Raw genomic sequence first — 19,345 nt, 5'->3', positions numbered from 1 at the left:
CCCCCCCCCCCCCCCCCGTCCCAGATTGTTGGGCCTCTTTGGTTTTCAAAGCCAAATGTTATGGGAATTCATCTTCCCCATGTAATTTCCTTGTGCCTGGGGTGCCTGCCTTGGGGAACTGCTTCTCTCCTCTCTCTGTGTCTGCTGTATCCTTCCCTCCTGTGGACAGTCCTAGAGTCCATTTGACTCCTGTCAATACCTTTGTTCTTCCTACCCTCTTTGATGTGGCCCCTGCTCTACATATAGCTGTGGAGAGTCTTTTCTTTCAGCCTTAAAGTCATTTTTTGGGTTATTGATACTAATCCTCCTACTCTGCCATCTTCCCCAAGTCAGACTTTTTAAAAGTGTTTCTTTTGGGGCGCCTGGGTGGCGCAGTCGGTTAAGCGTCCGACTTCAGCCAGGTCACGATCTCGCGGTCCGTGAGTTCGAGCCCCGCGTCAGGCTCTGGGCTGATGGCTCGGAGCCTGGAGCCTGTTTCCGATTCTGTGCCTCCCTCTCTCTCTGCCCCTCCCCCGTTCATGCTCTGTCTCTCTCTGTCCCAAAAATAAATAAACGTTGGAAAAAAAAAAAAAAAATTATAAAAAAAAAAAAATAAAAGTGTTTCTTTTGAGGAGCATCTCAGTGGTTCAGTCAGTTTGAGCATCTGACTTTAGCTCAGGTCATGATCTCACAGTTCATAAGCTTAAGTCCCTCATCAAGCTCTGTGCTGACAGCTTGGAGCCTGGAGCCTGCTTCAGATTCTGTGTCTCCCTCTCTTTCTACCCCTCCCTGCTTGTGCTCTTTCTGTCTCAAAAATAAACATTTTAAGAATTAACAAAAATAAAAAAAATAAATAAAAGTGTTTCTTTTGAGATAGGGCCTGCTTTGTGAAAACCAGCTCTAACAGAATTGTCTAATACTGATTTCACATGGAGTCTGGAAGAAGCTTTAGAAGTACAGTCCCTCTGGTGAAACTAGATAAGCCTATTTGTTAGTTGCCATGTTTTATGTTGATAAAATAATGATAAGTGTAGATTTAATTTTCATTGTATAGCTCCTGCCTTTGATTTTTGAAGACAGCATTATTAGTTCATTAGTTGACCAAGATTTTAGTCGGTCTTTAAAAGTTGTTATGAGGGGCGCCTCGGTGGCTCAGTCGGTTAAGCGTCCGACTTCGGCTCAGGTCATGATCTCGCGGTCCGTGAGTTCGAGCCCCGCATCGGGCTCTGTGCTGACAGCTCAGAGCCTGAGCCTGTTTCGGATTCTGTGTCTCCCTCTCTCTCTGACCCTCCCCTGTTTATGCTCTGTCTCTCTCTGTCTCAAAAATAAATAAACGTTAAAAATAAATAAATAAATAAAGTTGTTATGAATCCTTAATCTTGTCTTTAAAATTTGTTACCAGAATTGTATTTTGATCCACCTGAGCAACAACTCTGTCCTGTCCAAAGGATTGTAATAGTAAGACCATATTTTTGGTTTGATACAATAGCAAGGTAAAGAATTCTGAATTTCTAATTAAGCATTTGAGTCTAGTAAATTAATTTATTTGGGTTTATTAAATTTCTGTAATGTGTTAAAGATGCCTTTCGAGTTTTATCGTGTAAGACATCTTGTTCTCAAGACATCCAGACAAGATATTTTCATTCATTCAGCAAATATCAATTGAGTCCCTGTTTTGTGCAAGTACTAAGAGTGGTAGGGAACAAAAGAAAGTCCCTGCTGCTGTGGAACTTGTGTTCTGAAAGGGCACAAGTCAGGGATCCAGCCCTCTTGATACATACCCATCATGTCCTCGTCCTTCTCATTGTATCTTATTGTATCTCCATATGTGACATGCATCTCTGTGGAATCCATGAGCCATGAATTATCTCCCCCTCACTTAGTGATCTGTGACCACACAGGAAGAGGGAAACAAGGGCATCTCCATTTTTTGGCAGACTTTATGAGTAGCTGTAGAGGTGCTGGGTCTTACCTCTTGGTCTATAAGAGGGAGTTTGCAAGGACCTCAATATCATCATCCTTTCCTGGGACTCAATTTCTAGCTGAAGTTTCAATGGCCGCACATCTACCCCAACCCTATCTCTCCTTATCTGACAGCTTTCATGTTCTTTTTACTACTAACTCCATCAGTGTCATCATTTCAGCTACTGAATTACTATTTTGTTCTGTGTTTCACTTACAGCAGATCCCTTGCCTGGGCTTGAGGAGAAACCACCAAACATTGGTGGTTCAGAGGGCGTGTACCTCAAACAACTACCTCACCCTACACCTCCCTTGCAGACCGACTGTACCAGGCAGAGCTCACCACAAGAAAGGGAAACAGAGGGCCCAGAGCTCAAAAGCGACTCCTCAGATTCTGGAGACAACTGTAAAGCAACAAAGAACAAGAATACGTGGCCCTCAGAGAGCGGCTATACCAGCCCAGCCACTCAAGGATGTATGCGAGACCTCTCCACTCTGGCAGATAGAGGGGCTCTACCTGAAAATGGAGTAGTTGTTGAAGCATCCCCTTGTGGATCAGAGGGGAAGGGCCTTGGTGGTAGTGGTTCAGAAAAGCCACTCTGCCCCAGAGGTAAAACACTACAGGAAACCATGCCATGTGCAGGACAGAACCCAGCTACACCTCCCAACACAGACCCCAGTTTGATGGGAGGCACTGTAAGCCAGTTTTCTCCCTTGTACATGCCCAGCCTGGAATACCCAAATTCAGCTACCCATTACCACATCAGTCCAGGCCTGCAAGGTTTGGGCCCTGTGATGGGAAGTAAACCCTCAGTATCCCATCCTCAGCATTTTCCCCCTAGGGGCTTTCAATCTAGCAACCCTCATTCTGGAGTCTTTCCCCGGTATCGCCCCCACCAAGGAATGAGGTATTCCTACCAGTCACCACCTCAGCCTTCCTACCATCACTATCAGCGAACTCCTTATTATCCGTGTCCACAGGGCTTTTCTGACTGGCAGAGACATCTTCATCCCCCGGGAAGCCCAAGTGGGCTCCCACCTAATCCACCTCCCCCACCAAGGCCCCTCTTCTCAGATAAGAGCACCTTGGCTAATCTGCAAGGCTGTGAGACACTGAATGCTGCCTTAACTTCCCCAACCCAAATGGATGCAGTGGCTGCTAAAGTAGTCTCAGCTGATGGGCAGAATCCTGTTCCAGAGGAAGAAAAGCTGGATGAATCTATGGAGAGACCAGAGAGTCCCAAAGAATTTTTAGACCTGGACAACCATAATGCAGCTACCAAGCGACAGAGCTCATTGTCAGCCAACGAATATCTTTATGGAACTCCTCCACCTCTGAGTTCAGGGATGGGATTTGGTTCATCTACTTTCCAACCCCATGGTGTGATGCTACAGACAGGGCCTCCTTATACACCTCAGCGGCCAGCCAGTCATTTCCAGCCCAGAGCTTACTCCTCCCCTGTGGCTGCTCACCCACCTCACCATCCAGTGGCTGCCCAGCCCAACGGCCTCTCTCAGGAGGGCCCCATCTATCGCTGCCAGGAAGATGGCCTGGGTCACTTTCAAGCTGTAATGATGGAACAGATTGGCACTGGAAGTGGAATAAGGGGACCTTTCCAAGAAATGTACAGATCATCAGGGTAAGGTTACATTAGGTGGTTTTTGGGTTGTTTTTTTTTGTTTTTTGGGGTTTTTTTGTTTTTCTGAAAAAAGAAATAGATGTTAGTTTTGAAGAGCAAAATGACCTTAGGAATGACGATAAATGTTAGCAGTCTAGGTCCAAGAAAAACATGTGACTCATTGATAATTGAAGACTTAATGGAAGTACATCAGCCTTAGAGTCTGATTTTATCTTTGGCACTTTTTTTCCCTCGTGAAAGTGAATTCGCATTTAAATGACAGATTTTGACCCTGGAAACTTGATAGCTCCAGTTGAGAGCTATAGACAGGCGTCAATATGCTGCTAAGTTCGGATACTCTGACTAGGGTAAAATGGGTCTTTCTCAAATCCTGAGGTTATGGGATCACATGTAATGCTCAGGTTTTATCCCTTATCTGTCATTTCTTCTTAAAACAAGTCAAATACTGTCCCCATAAGAGTTCTTGCAAATAGTGATGAGGTGACCTATGATCCATGAAATTTTCAAATTAATAATATATAAAAGGTGGTTAAATGAAGTTGTTTATATAAAGTTATAAAGCCTAGGGGCACCTGGGTGGCCCAGTTGGTTAAATATCCAACTCGATTTCAGTCAGGTCATGATTTCAGAGTTCATGCGGTTGAGCCCGGAGTCAGGCTCCTCACTGAGGGTGGAAGGGTGGAGCCTGCTTAGGATTCTCTCTCTCTCTGCCTCTACCCCACTTGTTTTCTTGCTCTCTCTCAAAATACTTAAACTTAAAAAAAAAAAAAAATGAAGTTATGAAGCTTAATCATAAAACCAATACCATCCAACTTAAAAACTAATGTGCCTCTCTTCAGTGCCAACCTAAGAAGACCTTACCTCCAAAACCTCTCCCCCATTTAATGTTGTGCCCTATTTGTTTTATGCCTCACTAAGTACATTATGTTTCTTTTCTTTGTCTTTTCTTTTAAACCATTGGGAAGTAAGTTGCAGACATCCTGACCCTTTCTCCCTAAATATGTCAGCATGCATCTGCTAAGAATAACGACATTTTCCTGGAGCACAATCTCAAACTATTTTCACACCCAAGGAAAATAACACTAATAGTATTTAATACAGAGTTCTTACTTAATTTCTCCAGTTGTCCTCAAAATATCTTTAAAAAAAAATTTTTTTTAATGTTTATTTATTATTGAGAGAGAGAGCATGAGCAGGGGAGGGGCAGAGAGAGGAGGAGACACAGAATCCGAAACAGGCTCCAGGCTCTGAGCTGTCAGCACAGAGCCCAATGCAGGGCTCAAACCCACAGACCGTGAGATCATGACCTGAGCTGCAGTCGGATGCTCAACCGACTGAGCCACCCAGGCGCCCCTCAAAATATCTTTTAAAACTACATTTCTTGGGGCACCTGAGTGGTTCAGTTAGTTAAGTGTCTTACTTCAGCTCAGGTCATGATCTCAAGGTTCATGAGTTCGAACCCCACAACGGGCACCGTGCTGATGCTCAGAGCCTGCTGCCTGCTTCAGATTCTCCCTCTCTCTCTCTCTCTGTCTCTCTGCCCCTCCTCCTGCTCACGCTCTGTCATTCTCGAAAAATAAAACATTGAAGCTACATTTCTTTGTTTTATTTTTTTTTCCCATCCAGGATTCATTTAAGGTTAATGTATATGTTTGGTTGCTATGTCTGTTTAATCTCTTAGTTTGAGACATTTATGCTATCATTGTTTTGTTTTCTTTTGTTTTTCAAAGACTCCAGGCTAGTTCTCATGTAGACTGTCCCAATCTCTGGATTCTTCTCATTGTTTCCTCATGTTTGGAGTCCAATTAAACATTTGTCAAGAACACTACATAGGTGGTGTCATGTACTTACTTTTTTTTTTAAGTTGGCTTCACGCCCAGCATGGAGCCCAACATCATGCTTGAACTCAACCCTGAGATCAAGATCTGAGCTGAGATCAAGGGTGGGATGCTTAACCGACTGAGCCACCTAGGTGCCCCAGTGTCATATACTTCTTATTGCATCTTATCTGGAGGCACACGATGGCACTTTGTCCCAGTATTGATTTCAAGTTTGATTACCTAGATAATTAAGGCAGTATCTGCCAGATTTTTGTGATTAAAGTGTCTCTTTTCATTTTTAATTAATGTGTCTTCATTAATTCTTAACTATGCTTTCTTGTGGCTACAGAATGCAAATGCATCCGGTCCAGTCACAGTCCTCGTTCCCAAAGACCCCAGCACCAGCAACGTCACAGGAAGAGCTGCCACCACATAAACCCCCAACACTTCCTCTTGATCAGGTAAAAATTACCAGCAATTAGAATTTTTGTTATTCTTCGAGGTGGCAGGGAATAGTTTATTGTGAATTTGTTGTGATTCTGAAAAAATCTTTTAAGGTGTTCTGGGAAGTGCTTCATGTCCTACTGGCAGCCAAGTAAAAAGGGCCCCTTGGGCCCTGTGCTCCAAGTAGATTCAGTGGTGGGAAAAGCCAGGAGAAGATGACCTCAGAAGTAGCTCCTGTGCTGTCTCCGTATGTTCCTTTTTTCTGTCCTTGTGGTAACCAGCTATTTGGGGTTGTTTAAGCCTCATGTTTCCTAACTGGCCACTAGCATTTATTTTGATAAGATAGCTTTGTTTTTTTTTTATTCTACCAATTTCATCTTAGAGAGACTGGTTAGTCCAGTTTTAAAAGAACTGTAGCTACCTTCAAGTGCTGCTTTTCTGCCAGGCACCGTGCTAAGGGTTTCTGCATGCAGCATCTCATTTAATCTCTTTCTTGACTGCCGTGAATTAATTATCTTCACTGACATCAGTTCCATTCCCTAATGTGCAAGAAATCCCACAGCTCCTGAGTGACGAGGTTGGGGTCTGGATCAGGAGGTCCAGAATTTTAGATCCCACCCTCCAGAAGTAAACTGTGATGGCTGAAACCAAAACCAAGCCATTTTTCAGGTGGAGAGGAATGTGTACAGCTCTTCAGCTTACTTAATTTTTTTAAACAATACAGCTGTCAATTTTGTTTACATTGTCTTTATTTGCTTCTCTCAGAGCTAGTCCAAGGAGGAAATAAACCCCAAGGAAACAGAAAGCTGCGCATGAAGACTGGAACATGGAGAATTTAGGGGAACGGTCCCTGCCCATCTCTGTTCCTGTTCCCCCGCCACACCCCTTCACAGTGCATCACTCGTGCCATCCAAGAGCTGGAGCCATTCCCAGAGTCCTAGACTAACACCAGCTTGCAGCGGTCCTTGGGCAGGGATCTTTGCATGGCTGATAGTTAAAAACAGATGAACTGAAATTAGTGACAGCTTTTCTAAGTCCTGAGACTCTTTTTTCAGGGAAGATCATCCTAAACTTGGGGGAGGGGTCATACTTATGAATGGAGTGGTGCTTGTAAACTTTCATGAGCAGCTAAACTCAGGTATATATTTGGGGAAGGGACTACTCGTAGTATTAATGTGTTTGGAGCTGGGTCCAGTTTACAGAATTTTCATGTTGCCTTTTAAAAATAATTTTTGTTGTTGGTGGTGAATGTATTGTACATAAAGTGGGAAGGGTGGGTGGGGGTGTGGAAGAAATGGAAGTCCTAACTATGGTGGGCACACAGCACTAGAGTGATCCTCATTTGTTTACAATCATATCACACTGAATACTTTCAGGAGCTGGAGAAGAGGGTAGGGTAAATTTACTCTTGTAAAATGTCACTATTTCCTCAGTGGCTAGCAGTCCTTTGTTAGCTAAAGGCCTTCTTTCCGATCAGCCGTAGAGGGTACCATTGCACTACACCCTGGTTGTGGGCTTTCTCCATTGGAAGGCAGAGTGCTCTCACATGTTCTACCAGGAGCGTCTGCCCACAAGACTGGCTTCCCTCTCATCCAGTGGCCTAAATCCTGGATTTCAGAGAGCAGTGCCCTTCCTGATTTGCCACCAGCCCTACCAGATAGTTGTAAACCAATATCAGGAATTGGGATCACTAGAGTGTTTTGCTTATTAAAATACAAAATGAATCATCCTCGTCACAGACCTGCTGGGACTGTGATCTGGTAGGCATCACACAAAGCTTTCTGACACGAATCACATTTTGTGGAAGTGACTACTCAGGTTTGTATATGTTAGTACAATAAAGAAATTGCACAGTTTTGAATAGGAAAAATGTATTCTATAGATTTACAGGTTGAATTTAGGAATATCTCGGTATATATAGGTTTTATTCATTTTAAGTGAATCATAGTAAGATAAGTCATGGTGATTTAAAATAGCTTTCAGGAACAAGTTCTTGGAAATCATTTGTCATACCTGTGATAGGAAACAATTTTACAGTATTAAATTACTTTGTTACAGTTTTAGAAGTGAATTACACTGGATTGTCCCTGGTTAGCATTCTATATTTGATTTTAGCTGAGATGCCACCAAAGTTAGGACTCCTATGTTTTAAACTTTTGAATATCCCACAAAGAAAAAATTAAGACTAAGGAAAAATGCCCTGAAATTACAGGTTTTTGTAAAGAATAGCATATTTTTAAGCATGCCTTTGGGATAGTAGAAAAGCTTCCATATATTATTAATCTGCCCTAGTTTCTTACAAATTCAGCCTTGTGAGGGGCCAGTAGAATCTTTTCCCTCCAATTCCAGCATCATTGATGAAACGTGGAGCCAACATGTTTAAAGTTTGCTAAGCGTGTGCTATCAGGAAGAGAAACAAATTGGAAATAATCCATGTTATACCGATGGAAACCCAAGATACCAGCTCCAGTGTAATGGAGACTCATAAAAATAAGGGAATGCTTTTGACCTGGCGTTGTGGCTCACAGCTCAGGTAGGATTAAGAGTTGCATAGGGAACACAGGGAGCCTTTAAGATACAATGCACAAAAATACAAGTTTTTCTCTAATAGACTTCAATTTTAAATTTGATGTGCTTTTATGTGGAATGAGTTTTGAGCCTGTGTTCTCATTTGATCCTAATTCTTGTTAGCTATCACTGGCATAATCTGGTTTGGAGGAGTGAAGAGGTCAGCCTTATCCCTGTAAGAAGAACAGATTCCATGTTAGCCCCTAAGCTAGTGTAAGCTAGCATGGCCGAAGCATTACCTCTTCTGTTTTTGTGTTTGTGTAGAAGCAGGGAGGAGAGAAAGACCAACTGGTCTTGACAACTGGTTTGGGTCTGTTTAGAGCTGGTCTAGGCCCAGAGCCTTGTGCTGGTGACAGCCTTTCTCTTTTTGCATGAAAGCTGGTTTGGGTGAGAGGCCTCTGGCTGCTGTATAACTGGGAGCACAGTGAGCACAGGGTCTGTTCCCCTGGCACCAAAGTTGGAGGCATTGCTTTGTGCTGAATGACCGTGGGGCGTGGGTAGGAGCGGACCATAAGCAATAGTTGGGTTGATTTGTTCCCTTTCCTTCCACCCACTCAAGGTAACCTTTTCTCCACACTCCCCCAGCCCCTCACCCCCTGTTCCCTGTTGCTAGAAGCTGTGAACAATATAGGAAGAAATCCGTAAATTCTTATATCCTTAACCTCCCTTCTCAGTATGTAGAGAGGTGAGAAGGTATTAAGGAAGAAGAGTATCAAGGATTGAACTACTGTTTCATATCGTAACACTGGGAACAAGGGCAACAGCAAACTTGTCAGCCTTGTTGCATCCCATGTGGGAATTGGGTCATGCATTACAGGTCCCAGCACTTCAGCCCTTGTCTGGTATATCCTGAGCTTTTACTGATCTTTGAAGTGCAGATCTACTAAAAGCAGTCAGGAGCTGAAAGATTGCAGGAACACATGTGACCGTTGAGCTGCTGTGAACCAATGATCCGCAGGACCTCTTTCCTCATCTTTCTCCTTTGGCACTTCTCTTCCCAAGTGTCTTAAGCAGATGCAAATGCATTTGCCATCTTCTCCATAATGGGGATGATGGTCATGTGATATGCTGTAACTAGAAAGTAGTGTGTGAGGAGGTCCTAAAAATGACCTTTCTCAGGCTAGAAGGACTTTCACACGGTGGGTCAGTGTGCTGGCTCTCAGCTCTCAGTAGTCTGCAGAAGGGGATAGCTGGGGTCCACGGGTAATGAGAATACTCTCACACCTGTTTGATTTGATAGTCATGGCTAGCCTTTATTAGACTTGTTAATAAGTTAGAATCTGTTTCCCTAAGACCCAAGAGAAATAAATGATCCAGAAAGAAAAGTAAAGCCTTTTGGAAGGTTTCTGTTTGGGTTTTTGTTTTCCATCAGAGTCTGTTCATTTAAAAAGTAGCTGTTGGCTAAAATTATGGTAGATGCATGTGAAGAGTAAATGAGGGCAAAATACGCAGATCCATAGAACTTTCCATCCCACTTTCTAAAAATAAAAGTAAAGCCACTCCACCTCTCCTTAATCACGTTGGTTTAGTTCTTCTGGCAGTGCACATGAGCTTGTTATTAAGGATTCTTTTTTCTCAGTGAGCCCAAGTCAAACTGCGCTCCAAAGGCAAAACTCTTTCATGCTCATCTTCATTTTTACATTTATTGAAAACCTCAAGACCCATAGTATGTATGTGCCTTAGTTCACTCACACCTCAGCTTGAAATGTCATTGTGCCGTAGCTTAGCCCTCAGACCTTGGAAATGCTTCTCTTGACTAAGCATGTGGTGGTGTTATCCCGTGGCGTTTGTCTGCTGTGTAATTTTTCCTGCTAATTCCCATGGAGTCCAAGAGTATGTCCAAAACACATACTCCAAAACAAAGCGCTGTCCAAAACACGCAAAATCCCAGTGTTGCAGTCACCACAGATGTCAGAAACAAGCTTTTAATCCATACCACTAGGTTGAAATTTTTCCCTTTTTTTTTTTTTAATGGAAGTTCAAATCTGTAAATAATAAACTGCTCTTAAGACCTAATCTGAATTTCACAGGAAGTCTTAACCCAGCAGTCCCAAGGCAAGGACAGTCACATAGTGTCAGAATCCTGTCATGCTTTCAAAGAAACTGTTTTCAAAGAAATGAAAGGCTTAGAGTTTTCTAGCATTATTGCTACCCCCTGCGTTGTGACCGAGTGTCAGTGCATTCGCCCCCTGCCAGATTCTGCATGGGCCTCCACTGAGGAAGTCAGCTCCGTGTGCGTGTGAGTCAGGATTGGGCCACTGTCGGGGGTTCTGGGATGCAGGGTCCCTGTGGATAGCTCTCTGTTCAACACTCCAGTGAGGATACTGGGAATCTTGGCTGAGCATGCAGAGGCTTTTATTCCGGGGCTCACATCACTGTCCAGGAACTGAGAATGTGATTGAGGCTTGCTGCATGAGAAGAAACCCCTTTTTCTTTTCTAGTGGGTTGGACTCTAACATGGAGCCTTAGGACACCCAGCCTTGCCCTGCTTTCCCATTGGGAAAACGGAACTTGAGTGAACATTTCTGCATCCCATCTCTCATATGAAGCTGTGACGCAAGCCTTAGCTCCAGGTTGCGTGTTCATCTGTCTCTGCTTTGTAGGCCTTTGCTAAACAGACATTAGTGAGGCTGTCTCCCCAGCTAGTCTTGGTCTCTCACTGTGTACCAGGGGACTGACTGAACCTTTATGTAGAAATACCTGAGAAGCAGCTGATTGTCCTGTGTTTTTGAAAAGGGTGGGATGGGGTTGGGAACAGGGGCGTGGATAATAAGTTATTGAAGTGCTGAACCCCGTTCAGTGTCCTCCGTGTGACCCCTTTCCCCTAGCTGGGACCTGGGTACCTCACTCTCCTGCCTTGCACACAGCTCCTGGGAGCCCAGGCCAGTCTCCACCAGCCTGCGGCACAGTGTCAGGGATTCTTTGCTCCTGCTGCAAAAGCCGTGAGAACTTTCCTGGCCAGTACTGGAAAGGGGAATGCTATTTATTTTTATATTGTGTATATTTTGTCGTGGTCTGCTGATTCCCTGTTTCACTGAGAGCGACACTTACCTCAATAGTTAGTTCGATATTGTGTGTTGGATAATTTTTTAAAAGAACTTTTTAAAAAGCTTTTTGATCCTCAGAGATCTGTAGATTTTATTTCCATATGAACTGGTTATTTTGTATAAAGTACATTCTTAAAATAGCAAGGCTCTGATATGTGTGAGTTGTGTGTGTCCGTGTGTCACTTTTATCATCGGGAAGGTTTGAACTAGGCCCCAACGCCACCACCCATCTCCCCTGGCTTCATCAAGACGGGCAGGCGGTGTTGGGGCAGACAGCAGAGTGTGCCCTGGGCAGGTGATGGCGGTGCATGCTCTGTGGAGAGCTTCAGAACGGCACGAAAACTGGCAGTTCCACATGATGTCTGGGATACAGTACCCCCCTAGCCAGCCCCATCAACACCCACCTTGTTGCGCCCACTCCCAATACCACCCACAGACCCCCAGCCCTTGGTACACACCTTTGACACACTTGTATACACTACTTTTGCTCTCCTTCCAAGATCTAGGGCAGCCTGGGGTCTGGCAGGCAGCTGTGTGTGAATTACAGGTGGTCCGAAGTGGGAGCTGCAAGGCTAGGTAAGCAGGGGCTCTTCTACCTGTTCTACCTTCCCGGTTCATTTAGGTTTTATTTCCAGTTCCTAGGAGGGTTTTTGTTACTGGGGAGAGGGAGAATAGATAAAAGGTGGCCACCTTGGGACAACTGACTGGCCCAGTCATGGAACATATGACTCATTCTCAGGGTCGTGAGTTTGAGCCCTACGTTGGTTATAGATTGCTTGAAAAAAAAGAACAAGGAAGCCATCTTAAAGTAGCTGTAATCCCAAAACCCCACAATTTCTGGACTGTTTTATCCTTACTTGGCTTTGTGAGTAATCTCATTCAGTAAAAATTCTACCACAAATAGTACCAGTTTCCAATTCTGTTGTTCACTCAGTTTTATCACTTTCCAGGACAGTGACAGATCTCTCTTGACCTCCCGATTATGTGGTATTAAGTTATCCCTATTGATCTATTATTATTGACTAACATATATTTGAGACTTCTATCCTGTCGACTGCTTTAAAACTGTACTTTCCAGGGGCGCCTGGGTGGCTCAGTCGGTTAAGCGGCTGACTTTGGCTCAGGTCACGATTTTGCGGTTCCTGAGTTTGAGCCCCGCATCGGGCTCTGTGCTGACCGCTCAGAGCCTGGAGCCTGTTTCAGATTCTGTGTCTCCCTCTCTCTGACCCTGCCCCGTTCATGCTCTGTCTCTCTGTCTCAAAAATAAATAAATGTTAAAGAAAAAATAAATAAAAGTGTACCTTCCATAAAAAGTATTTTTCCTAGGGGCGCCTGGGTGGTTCAGTCGGTTGAGCGTCCGACCTTGGCTCAGTCATGATCTCTCAGTTTGAGTTCGAGCCCCGCGTCGGGCTCTGTGCTGACGGCTCGGAGCATGGAGCCTGCTTCGGATTCTGTGTCTCCCTCTCTCTCTGCCCCTCCCCCCTGCTCACGCTTTGTCTTTCTGGCTCTCAAAAATAAATAAACATTTAAAAATATTTTTCCTAAAAAATATTATATCAGTCACATTTTCTAGTTTAGTTGAATTTCCATATAATTTTTTTTCTTAATGTTTATTTATTTTTGAGAGAGACACAGAATCCAAAGCAGGCTTCAGGTTCTGAGCTGTCAGCCTGACACAGGGCTCAAACTCACAAACCATGAGATCATGACCTCACCCGAAGTCAGAAACTTAACCAACTAAACCACCCAGGCGCCCCTAATTTCCATATGATTTTTGAAGCAAAAAAAAAAAAGCAACACCACCAACTTTAAGTGAAAATCATTAGTAAACCCCAGATTTGACATGATGCTGGTTAGATGTTCTGCAGTGTCTCCTTTTGCACTGGTGGGACAGGGTGGGTGGGCCACTCACTGCTCTGGCCTGGCTTCCTTTGTTGTCGTGGCAACTGTGACACTGACATGGTCTACATCTACTCCCAGTTCGTATTAGTATCACATCCTTACGATGCATGAAAAAACTAATTGCTGACTTCTGGATTCCTAACTGCAACCACTTTTGTGACCTGAATTCCTCACCAAGCAAAGGGTAAAATTCTTTGTTTCAGCTAATGATCGGGTTTAATTTACTTTGTAATAGGAACTTAGCTCTTAGCTTAGTGCCCCTAGAGTGTTCCCAGATTTATCTCCTTGGGATCAAAACAAAGTATCTTCCACAAGTGAACTGTGTTTCAAAATTTGATACAGTAGGCAGTGTTAATCCAGCTCTATTTTTGGAACTATGATTTGACATTAACGCTTATTAAACCCTATGTGTACATAAGTTACACAACAGTTATAATTGGTGAGCTGCTTACTTCAAATTGGAGCATGAAAAGAAAGCCGGCAGGGCAAGATTTAGGGAAAACGAAGGAAGTCACAAATTGTCCATGAGGATTAGTCTCAAAACTCTGTGGAACTTTCTTTTTTGACATTTGGAAACATCCAAAGTGCTTCTCTTGTTAAGTGTTAGTGTCTTATGTCTCTAAACCAATTCCTGTCATTGGGGAAGGAAAGTATCTTAATTATATAAACAAGTAGCCCCTATAGGGTTCAGTTTTGTCATAATCTACACTCTCTGGGAGTGGTATTAACAGAATGGAGAAAATAACCCACAGTTGGACTCTTTTGGAAGTCAACCTTCACCCTTTAACTAGAGGTGAAAAGCCTATGTCAGTAAACTGTTGTGCAAGGGGTGCCTTTGGAAGAAGTGTCATTGGACCTTTTCTCCCCGAGGCTGGATTCTAGACCAACTGGGAATGAGGCAGAGCTCTGAGTGTCCAGACTGCTGTAGCCTGCACTGTCCCCTCCCCCATGGGATTCTCTGTAGATTGGCCATGCAGGTCTGTTTCCCTGGCCTCATGATTTTCCCTTGGGTTTTTTAATGGAGAACATCTGTGTGTGTTTTAGTCCCCTCTTTGCTTACCAATGCTCACTCTAGTTTCCTTAGGCAATTTTCACGAAAACCTTCAGTGTAAGATGGACTGTGAAATACCAGCCAAGGAGGCAGCTGGAAAATCCCCAGATTTGGCTATTGTGTGCTGAAATCCCAGCCCCCTTCTGTTTCCATGACCTGCATATAAATTCAGGTCCCCTTGAGAAGTCTTCAGGTTTGGAAAAGCACTACCTGCTCCTAGAATCTTGGATTTGAACCTCATTTTGGACAGCGAATGACAAGAAAGGAGTAACTCTATTCTAGCCAGTTAACGCTAGATAGAATTTTTTAACAAAGTGGAGTCAGTTCCTCGGATTGGATTCAAGGTTTTTGCTTTGGGGAGGAATTGAGTCCACAGTAGGAAGGCAAAGACATCCAAGTGAAGCCTGGCCTGTGTGTGCCCCAAGAACTAACTCGCAGTCAAGTTGTCAGTAAGTATTAAATTCCAGCTGTATGCCTAGTTACTTTGCCTAATTACTAACAGTGGAAAAGGGCGGTGGGGGGGGGGGGAGGCGGGAATAGCTTCCTCTGCTCAGAGTTCACTGTAAAGGGAGAAAAACAATACAAAGAAATTGGACTACAGTACAGTGTTAGAACACACTGCATAAAATAGTAGAAAGATTTTTATTCCCTCCCTGAAACGTAATCATTGCAGGAGGGTGGGGTGTTGTTAGCCATTTGATTTGGACAGCCATTTGACTTGATGTGCTGGTGAAGAACACAGAGCCGGGATCTCCTCGGTCTGGGCCTGCTGTCTCAGCTTGTTCTGTTCAGTCTCTGCCTAGTTTTCTCAGAGTCCTTGCTGCAGCTTGAATTCCTCTTCCCTTTCATCCTGGTTCTGTTCCCGTGAGGCTACACTGTAGTGATGAAGACAGAGCAAACGGTTCTGACACCAGTAATTCTCCCCAGGGGGTACTAGGAGGACGTTTCCTAGAAACAACATAGGTCTGAGGAAAAAAGCATGTTTTTGTAGAGGCCATGGCATGGCCCCGCTACGGCAGCCTTCCATATTGTCTGCTGTCTTCTTGTGGTCACATCATCTATTATGCTTCTGAGTGTAGTCTCTGGACCAAAGCATCACCTGGGAATTTGTTACAAATGCAAATTCTGGGTGCACCTAGGTGGCTCAGTTGGTTGAGTGTCCGACTTCAGCTCAGGTCATGATCTCATGATTCGTGGGTTTGAGCCCCACATCAGGCTCTGTGCTGAGAGCACAGAACCTGGAGCCTACTTCGGATTCTGTCTCCCTCTCTCTCTGCCCCTCCCCTGCCTCCGCTCACCCTCTGTGTCTCTCTCTCAAAAATAAACATTAAGAAAAATTTTAAGTCTCACTCCCAGTTTCCACATCCTCTGTCTCATCTGCAGTGTTGGGTGTTTTGGGAGATCTAAACCTAACCAACCATTGCCAGTCCAGGGTCTTGCCATCCAGTAATGTCAAGACTCCCTGCTGGTCAACGATCTGTGTACTCCAGGCAACATCTCCCATGTCTGCTGTTGTGACTTATTTAACAAATTTTAGTGAGCTTATGTCTGTGGCTTTGCAATGCTGTAAGCCAATGGTGGCCAATCTAGGGTGCCCACTTAGGGGTTTAAAAACCTGGGCTTCAGAGGAGTCTGGCTGGCTCAATTGGTGAAGCATGTGATTCTTGATCTCGGGATTGTTAAGTTCGAGCCCCACGTTGGATGTAGAGATTAAAATCTTAAAAAATCAGATGCCTGAACACTACCCCACAGGGTTTTTCATTGGTCTGGGGTGCAGCCTGGGCAACAGGATTTTTCAAAGCTTTCCTGGTAATTCTGTTGCCCAGTCAACATTGTATAAACCACTTTCCAAAACCAGTGGCTTGCAGACTTGAATAAGCCCATGAATCACCTGTTCAGATCAGATTCTGGTTCACTAGGCCTGGACTGGGTCCTGAGGTTCTGCACATTTAACAAGCTCATTGCTCACTGCATTTTGAGAGCAGAACGACCTCAAACCCATCCATGCTTTCCAACACTGCTGGACTTGCCTTTTTATTTAAAGAGGGAGACGACCAGGGCGCTGGGGTGGCTCAGGCGGTTAAGCGTCCGACTTCAGCTCAGGTCGTGATCTCAAAGTTCATGAGTTTGAGCCCCATGTCAGGTGCTGTGCTGACAGCTCAGAGCCTGGAACCTGCTTCAGATTCTGTCTCCCTCTCTCTCTGCCCCTTCCCCACTGTTTCTCTCTCTCCTTCAAAAATAAACATTAAAAAAAATGATGGAGACTCCCTCATGTGGTCCTCTAACATTGTGCTTTTCCAAATCTTCACCTTTTTTCTTTTCTGCCGGTAATGTCCGCTCATCAAAGCTGACTTTCCCTTGTGCGAGGCATTCCAGCCTCCCCTGTCTACCTCCTTACCAAATGCCATCAGTTAGCCTCTCCTCCTTTCTTCCCTCCCTATGAAGGTTGTTCCAGTTCCCTCTATTTGAATATCACATATTTACCTCTCTTTATCTTCATGCAAGCTTTTTTTAAGTTTTCTTTGTTGGGTTTTTTTTTTTAGTAATTTCTACACCCAACGTGGGGCTGGAACTCACAACCCCAAGATCAAGAGTCACATGCTCTTCTGACTTAGCCAGCCAAGTGACCCATACCTTCATCCAAACTCTTCACTAATAGAACCTGGCTTTTTTTCCTGACATTTGGCTTCCTCCCTACCTTTCTACAACTACTGACTTACATAGAGCCTTAGCCCTTTCGCAGCACTTAACATCCTGTGTGGCCTCTGACAGCTTGATCAACCCCCTCTTGACCTGGTTCTCACTGGTGCCATGACCCACACTCACCCAGCTGTGACACGGCCTGCCCTTCCAGTGACCTTCTTCCACTTCCCAAAGGTGTGCTCTTCCTAAGACTTGCTTTCTTCTCCTTTTTTTTTTTTTTGAGACTTTTTAAAAAATGATCTCTACACCCAACATGGGCCCAAATTCACAACCCCAAGATCAAGAGTCACACGCTGTACTGACCAAGCCCAGCCAAGCACCCCTCTTTCTTCTCTTCATCATGCAGTCAGTGCACCTTCCTCTAAATGACTTTCACTTTTACCTACAACTTAAGATGTCCCTCTGTGCAATCAACTTCTATCTTCAATTCAGACTTTTTTGCCATGTTCTGGTCACCCTTTCCAAGTTCCTGTTGGACATTGACACCAAATGTCCCTACTGCCATTGTTCCGGGATTTTTATTTGCCACTGTTTTAAATTTTTTACCGAAATGGTTTACAATTTTATTTCCTACATCTTGTTAGTTTGTAACATTCTTCCTTAACCATTTTATTATAATTCCACATTAAAACTGATTGGGGCACCTGGGTGGCTCAAGTCAGTTAAGCGTCCAACTTTGCTCAAGTCATGATGTTGTGGTCCATGAGTTCAGGCCCCACATCAGGCTTTGTGCTGACAGCTCAGAGCCTGAAGCCTGCTTTGGATTCTGTATGTCTCTCTCTGCCTCTATCTCTCTCTCTTGAAAATAAGTAAACATTTTTTGAAAATTAAAAAAAAAAGCTGACATCTTCACTTCTTCCTCCAATGCCATCCATTTATGTTTAAATGTAACATACTGCCTTCATTGCTTATCTCTTTTCCTTTCTACCCTGGTAAAATACACATAAAATATACCATTTTAACCATTTTTTAAAATGCATTTGCTTTTTTTTTTTTTTTAATGTTTATTTATTTTTGAGAGACAGCACAAGTGGGAGAAGGGCAGAGAGAGAGGGAGACACAGAATCTGAAGCAGACTCCAGGCTTCTAGCTGACAGCCCAGAGCCCAATGCGGGGCTTGAGCTCACAAACTGAGATCACAACCTGAGCCCAAGTGAGATACTTAACCGACTGAGCCACCCAGGTGCCCCAAATGCTTTTGCTTTTTTGAAATTTTAAATGTTTATTTTTGAGAGAGAGTATGCACAAGCAGGGGAAGGACAGAGAGAGAGGGAGACACAGAATCTAAAGCAGGCTCCAGGCTCCAAGCTGTCAGCACAGAGCCCAATGTGCAGCTCGAACCCACAAGCTGTGAGATCATGACCTGAGCCGAAGTCAGACGCTTAGGCAACTGAGCCACCAAGGCGCCCTTGACCATTTTTAAGTGTATACTTCAGTTGCATTGAGTACAATCACCTCATTATACAACCATGACTACTATCCATCTCCAGAACTTCTTTATCCCATAGTGAAACTCTATACCCATTAAACTAATACCCCACCTCCCTTCTCCCCCAACCCCTGGTAACCACTTTTCTTTCTGTGTGTATGAATTCGGCTATTCTAGGTACCCCAGATAAGTGGAATCATACAGTATTTTTCCTTCTGGCTTAGCATATTTTCAAGGTGCATCCATGTTGTAGCATGTAACAGAATTTTATTCCTTTTTGAGGCTAAAGAATATCCCATTGTGTGTATATACTGCATTTTGTGTATCCATTTATCCACCAAAGGACGTTTGAGATGTTTCCCCTTTTGGCTATTGTGAATAATGTTGCAATGAACATGAGTGTACAGATAGTGTTTAAGGCACTGCTTTCAATTCTGGATGTATACCCAGAAGTGGAACTGCTGGGTCATGTGGTAATTGTATTTTTAACTCTTTGAGAACCTGCCATACCGATTTCCACAGCCACTGCATCATTTTACATTCCCATCAGCAACACACAAGAGTTCCAATTTCCCCACATCCTTGCCCACATGTGTAGTTTTCTGTTTGTTTGATAATCGCACCCTAGCAGGTGTGGTACCACTCTTTCTAGTGCACACTGCCATCCCCTGTTTTGTGGCTGCCACTTTAAACTCAATAGCCATCCAAACTTTTCTTCCCTCCCCACTCTCCTTACCTACCCACCCCTTCTGATGCTACTAGTTGGGGTGATGATATATCTTTTCCTGCTGATCCATGTG

At 44.0% G+C, this 19,345-nt stretch overlaps 1 protein-coding gene across 1 annotated transcript in view; it reads left to right on the top strand.

The window, feature by feature from the left end:
* LOC124502645 (cat eye syndrome critical region protein 2) overlaps positions 1-7,094 on the top strand; it is a 77,842-nt gene extending 70,748 nt beyond the window's left edge. The window contains exons 16-18 of the mRNA XM_047067361.1: positions 2,162-3,581; positions 5,751-5,862; positions 6,611-7,094. Coding sequence (XP_046923317.1) covers positions 2,162-3,581; positions 5,751-5,862; positions 6,611-6,616 — 1,538 coding nt within the window. The 3' untranslated portion in view covers positions 6,617-7,094. The remainder of the gene's footprint in view (positions 1-2,161; positions 3,582-5,750; positions 5,863-6,610) is intronic.
* Positions 7,095-19,345: the final 12,251 nt, after the last annotated feature.

The sequence above is a fragment of the Lynx rufus genome, unplaced genomic scaffold (assembly GCF_022079265.1).
Source record: "Lynx rufus isolate CCGP_SWC_20201006 ecotype Redwood Valley unplaced genomic scaffold, mLynRuf1.p SCAF_7, whole genome shotgun sequence".
Lineage (NCBI taxonomy): Eukaryota > Metazoa > Chordata > Mammalia > Carnivora > Felidae > Lynx > Lynx rufus.
Note: the sequence above shows the minus strand (reverse complement) of the source record. Positions and strands in the feature narration are given on the sequence as shown.